General features: G+C 38.2%; 1 protein-coding gene across 1 annotated transcript in view; it reads right to left on the bottom strand.

Moving 5' to 3' along the window:
* Positions 1-1,236: 1,236 nt before the first annotated feature.
* EHD1 (EH domain containing 1) overlaps positions 1,237-6,180 on the bottom strand; it is a 54,661-nt gene continuing 49,717 nt past the window's right edge. The window contains exons 4-5 of the mRNA XM_089653962.1: positions 5,959-6,123; positions 1,237-3,246 (exon numbers count right to left, since the gene is read on the bottom strand). Of these exons, the coding sequence (XP_089510088.1) occupies positions 2,722-3,246; positions 5,959-6,123 (690 nt within the window). The 3' untranslated portion in view covers positions 1,237-2,721. The remainder of the gene's footprint in view (positions 3,247-5,958; positions 6,124-6,180) is intronic.

The raw sequence follows: 6,180 nt of genomic DNA, 5'->3' as shown, positions 1-6,180 counted from the left end.
TAACAAGTGGTTTGCTATTAGGGCACTTGGAAAGGAGGATGAGCCCAGAGTGCCAGAGGGGGAGGTTCAGGGCCACTTTGTAAAAAACCATTGCACAGAGTAGATAAGGATACAAGGTTTGTGGTTTAAAAAATAAAAGTTTACAATCGCTTTAACATCTTGCTGTGTAAGACTGTTCCAGTTCAATTAATTTTCAACCACAGAATTTCTACTATAGCAATAGAAAATATTAAAGTGTTACTAAACCCACAACGGTAAAATCAGTATGTATATACAGTAAAGCATGCTGGTTATACTCGCTGTGGAACCTTCTCTGATCCTCCCCTTCTACTGTTCCCAATATGTCTCCTGGTAGAACTTGGCTTGGAGGAAAGCTGAACATGCTCAGTTTGGTGTGTATTGCTAGTTATTTTTCCTGGGGTTCTGCAGCCTCATTAGGGAAGAATGAAAACTCCTCCTACAAGCTTTTACCAGTGCTCTGCTGGGCACTGATCGGAGTCACAAGACTGCTCCAACTGCTTTTGAGAAAAGATATTTAGCAGCTTATATTTACTAAAATAATAGCATTTCTGTGTACTGTGAGAGACCAGATATGAATGCAGGGTCCTGGGTTTAGTAACACTTTAAAGTGCACCTGAAATCAAAATGTGAATTACTTTATAGTGAACGTCTAGATTTGCAAATGTGCCAAAGGAGTATCTTGAAAATGTACATTTTGTTTGTTTTTTGGATTAAAAAAAACCCAGCAGTACACTTCCTAGTGTGAGGGTGTCCAACCACGCATGTGCCTAGCCTCATAGCTGTATATCTGCAGTGTGAGATCTAAGGGCACTGCAGCCTTTGGAGTGCTAGTCTAAGGAGACTTAGAGCGAGAATTGGTGATGTCATTAGTATGCTGATTATGATTCTTCCAACTGAAAGCTGTGACTCTATCATGATGGCCAACGCAACACATCCAAGACAGTGCAGAACAACATATGGAGTACAAGTCATTATTGGGGGGAAAATCTGAGAGACCATAAAGAAATGCTGGTGATTAGTCCTTTGTCATCTGCCTGCCTCTTTTTTTTTTTTCTAACTAGGCAAAGCTTCCAGATTTCATCTTTAATGCTGCACAGGTGTTTTAACTCCTAATTTATATCTTCAATTAAGAAGGCTTTAATTTTTCAAAAGGACCCCAGACACACAGGGCCATGCCACCACATCATTCAAACAATGTTAAAGAAAAGACTTCAGTTTACCAAGAAATATTTTATAAAAGCTTTGTTAAAAAAAAAAAAATAAAATTGAATTATATTACAGAAATTATATAAGTGATGAAAAAAAATGAAGTATGGGTGAAAAGGCACAGAGTGGTGTTTAGATTAGAGTGCATTCTGTAAACATAAGAGTGCATTCTGTAAATATAGATTAACTGCTTCCTTACAAATGAACACAATTATTCTATGAAAAAAGAAAATTCTTTTGTACCCCGTAGTGAACAGATTATTACACTCCAATTATTTTTGAAGTGCTGTAAGAAAACTTAGCTCAACACTGTTTAACACTGACGTAATGGTGGAATAAGAAAGAAGCTGGGTTGATACGCCGGAAATCACCAGGCTAATATGTTCATTACCAAAGACAGCTCACAAATCAAGCTGGTGGGAAGAATTTGATGAGGATACTGTTAGCATAAAGAAAGGTCTTGGCATTAAATACAGAACGTTAAACTTTTAAACAACTCTACACTTTAGTTGGGGAACACAACTACAATAAAATAGGAGTCCCTGAATAAAGTGTATTTCCACCAGAACATTTTTTTTGTTTTGTTTGGGATAAAGTGGGAATTAATTAGAACCATTCAGGCTTTTAATGCTATACAAGGCTCCATAAGAGGGATTTCCCCTCACTTACTATCCTGTTAACTACTGCTTCACCCAAGAGGAATTGAGGAAAAATCTGCAAAAGATAAAAACAAAAAATCTTTTTTGTAAGTATAAGAAAAGATCAGAACCTCTTTAACCTTTTTATTTCCATCTGTGTGGCAGATTTTCCCTCACTTTGAGGAAACCGCTGTCATTGTGACATTATGGAGGGGAAATGCCTCTGTCAAGAGCACTGGATAGCAGTAAAAACCATTTGGAGATCCAATACTTCCCCCTGCTATCTTTTTGCTAATCCTACACTTTAAGTACACACAAGTAAACATGTTATCAAGGACTGCATAGTCCACTAGGCAAGTTCTAACGTATCCTTGGTAGGTGGTTTTCAGTATCCAGAGAAGCAGTAATATACTGTTCAGCTACACATTATGTTATGGAGGTTCACAAAACAGTTGCAGAAAGCTGTTGAACATAGAGAGGACGCCTCTGATGCAAGCGTTTGTTTTGTTCAATCAAATCTAGGCATGTAGAGTGGCTCAAAGCATAGTTTGTGCTCTATTAAAATTGCTGACCTTTCTTCATAAATACAAAATACCTAAGAGAGAAGGTGTAATTAAAGCAACTCTTTCTCAAGCTGCTCAACAAATCTAACAACTGAATTTCACTGCTTACACATGACTCAGTGTCTTCAAAACCCAGTCCTGTTTAATTTATTTTATTAAAGCTGTGTTATATTATTATATTTAAGTCCCAGACTTCCCCTCCCAATGCTGGAGTTCTCTGTGGTGGAAGCATTCAAGATGATGTGTGTGGAAGACTCTGTAGGAGAGGAGAAAAGTAAAAGGCAGTACATTGTTTATTCCCCTCTACGTTTTGAAGGTGGAACTAAATGTGAAGGTAGCTCAGCTGGCAATTCATGACCTTCTAGCTTTACTTTTATTAAGTGGTTTGCTAAGGCAAATTCTTCATCATCAAGAAGCCCATCACGGTCCACATCTGCCAACTTCCAGATTTTACCCAGCACTGTGTTGGGAAGTTTGGACTTCACCATTTCTTTCTTTGCACTGGCACCGGTGATCTTTCCATTGACAGGTGAAAGAGTATAGAAGATTTCATCATACGTTGGTTTATCTTTGCCTACTACCCATTCTAGGTCATCGATGCCTTCTCCAGCTCCCTCACCATAGCCATGGCCAAACGGACCATTCATGGTTCCTTCAAATGCACCACCTTTAACGACCTGGTTTGTCATTTGGGATTCTTCCTGCCGTACCATGACCATAAGCCGTGCAATGTCATTGGCCAGCATGTCATCTACTGTGTCCAGCAATTTTGGCTTCAAGGACTGGAACTTGGCGAAATCCTGTGTCATTAAAACTTCCTAAAAAATATAACAAACAAGAGTTTTTTTTTTCTGAAATTTAAGAAGTTGATAGTGTATTACAATTAAGCAAACATGTTTTACCACATTTTAATTTGTACCCTGTAGTACAGATAGAAACTTTTTCTTAACATTTCTGCTGTCAGAATGGCTTTCTGCTGTTATGGACTGACACCATTTTCTGATAGAAATCATTGTATGCTTAAAGTGGTATTAAGTACAATTTTTATTTATCTAGGTCCCCTGCAACATTATGCCATAATGTGCTAGTATCCACTACATATTAACATATTATGACAGACTTGCCTGTCAAAAGTAAGACATTCAGTGCTGTCCTATCAGTGCAGGGGCGCATCTACCTTCACGCAGTCTTCTTTCAGGGTTCCTTTAAAAATATTGATATCACTCAAACTAACAGCCATACAACATCCAGAGCAATGATGTGCAAAATAAACAATCTTACAATATAAAAACTACCAAATGTACTGTTCAAAAAGCAAATATGTGCGTATTAAGCTGTGTCAAAAGTAAAGTGCATACAACTGTTATGCAAAATATCTGAAAATATTGCTGTGCAAAATACACAATAATGAATAACCTTCAATATAGAGTGCAATCTATCATATAAATGTGCAAAATATGCAATTGCAAATTAACAAATAATTGTACAAAAAAATACGATCCAAGTGCCCTTATGCATAAAAAGTGCTCCAGTGCTTGTGTGTTTCCACAGAAAGCCAAGCCTCTCACCATACCAAATTGAACTCAGGTAAAACAGATCAGTAGCTCTTGAAAGTAGACCAGGATGAGAGCCGATGCTCACACCACTAGACCTCTCCGTCATTCAGTAACCCGACTCAGATTCAGCAACTCTGGCCCCAGCACAGGGCTATGTATTCCAATCTCTGCTCCACCAAACACTCCTTTGCAATGATGTACATTAGATGTAAAGTAGAAGTCTGATAGCGTAATGTGTAAGAACTCAAGTTTTAATCGAAAGTTATAAAACCTTGAACTATACCGTGACTCAAGAATTTAATTTATTTTGTTAATTTGCTTTTGCATATTTTTACATTTATATATCATCTTGAACGTTTTCCATTATAGTGCATTTTGCACAGCAATATTTTCAAGTGGGTTTGAATAACAGTTGAATGCACTTTACTTTTAAAACAGCTTAATTTGCACATATTTACTTTTTGCACAGTTCATTTGGTAGTTTTTATATTGCAAGATTATGGTTTTGAACATTATTGCTCTGGATGTTGTACAGCTATTTTTGTATGCTGAGGAGCTGTTCACATTATGGGTCACGTATCAGTTTGAGTGATGTCAATATTTTTAAAAAGGGATGGCGCACTTTTTTTTTTTTACATTTAGAATCCAGTATTCAGGGTTTCCAAAGTGCAGCAGTCTAATACCAATTAGAATCTAGCGTAGGGTTGTTTTTTTTTTTCATAATTCTTTCAGGGTTCGCTCGTTTGGCCACTTTAACTGCTTCCCGTCCACCCTTTAGCAGAGGACAACTTCCGCTTCCAATCGCCTCAGGCGATCGCAGCAGACGTGGGAGTGGGTACCTGTCAAATTCGGGTACCCGCTCCCCAAAAGGTGCCAATCCTTAATGGGGAGCGGGGGACGAAGACTTAAAGCGGGACTTCCACTTTTGGGTGGAGTTCCGCTTTAAGAATAAGAGGCAATAAATCTAGGCTGAAAAGAATACTAATCTCAGTTTCTCAAGGGAAGGCTGCCCAACATTACATTTGAAAAGTTGACAGCCTTTATATAGAAATAAATGGAGATAGTGGCATGCATGCGTGAAAGAGGAGAAGGTACAGAGGCTTTTGAAGTGGGAGCCGTGTGGCTCCCAGCAAATATCGCCAAGGAGCGGGGCAAGGAAATACAATATTGCTTTAATAAATGGGTCAAGAAGCAGCTTACAAAGCCAGTCTGTATCTGACATGACAGAGGGAAGTCCTCATTTTCAATCACTCTGATACACATGGATCTACATAATGGCAAAAGCAATTATGTAAACATCTTTTTTAGCCTGCTGTTAAATTTAGTCAGATTCAATACGCATTTCCTTCTGATTTCTTTATTGTTAAAAAAATGTGTTTTATCATACAGTGCGTTGCAAGGAGAAACACAGAGTCCCAAACTATAAACAGATTAAACTTTTGCGTAACACCATGCACGCACAGGAACACGCCACTTGCAGTGGTCAATAGAAAGTTAATGACACCCCCAAACTCAGGTTGCAAACAGTGCGTTTGCCAGCACCTGCCCACACCAGTTCGCATTGTACTTTTGTACCATGCGATCCAGTTGCAATGCGTTATAAAAAAAAAATCACTTTTGGTGCAGTGCGATCTCACCGATTCATAATGAATGGGTTGAAATCACACCGCACAAAACCGCATAGGAACGCATAGCGTATTCCTGTGCGGGCATGGTGTGAACTGGCCAGTAATGTATATACTACATATCTGTTTAACTGAATTTTTTGTCAGACTCATCAAACACCTTTACTGAAACTTTCTTTGTATAGTGAACTGCTAACCATTGTTGCAAGCATAATGCAAATTAACTTCTGGAGCATAGGACGTGCAACATCTGTACAGGGAATCTTTTTTTTTTTTTTTAAATTAAGGCAGTGCCTGACCTACACAGAGGATTTCATTCCATGTATTTTCTTATGACCTCAGTTCTCACCTGCATTTTCTTAATGTTTGGAAAGTCTCCAGGAGAAATCTGATGCTCCTTTTCAATTTTCATATAGATTTCACCAAGGTTGTTAATAAGCTCCTTCTTCTTATTGTCTTTCCCGAATACATTTGGCATTTCTTTTTTTAATGCACTGATAATATAGGCATGGACCTGAAACAAGCAATAAGCAACACTTAGAGCCAGCTATTTAAAGTGGAAGAAAACATG

Source organism: Staurois parvus, unplaced genomic scaffold (genome assembly GCF_062004578.1).
Source record: "Staurois parvus isolate SC_StPar_1 unplaced genomic scaffold, SC_StPar_1.0 ptg000730l, whole genome shotgun sequence".
Classification (NCBI taxonomy): domain Eukaryota; kingdom Metazoa; phylum Chordata; class Amphibia; order Anura; family Ranidae; genus Staurois; species Staurois parvus.
This window is presented reverse-complemented; position numbering and strand designations above follow the sequence as displayed.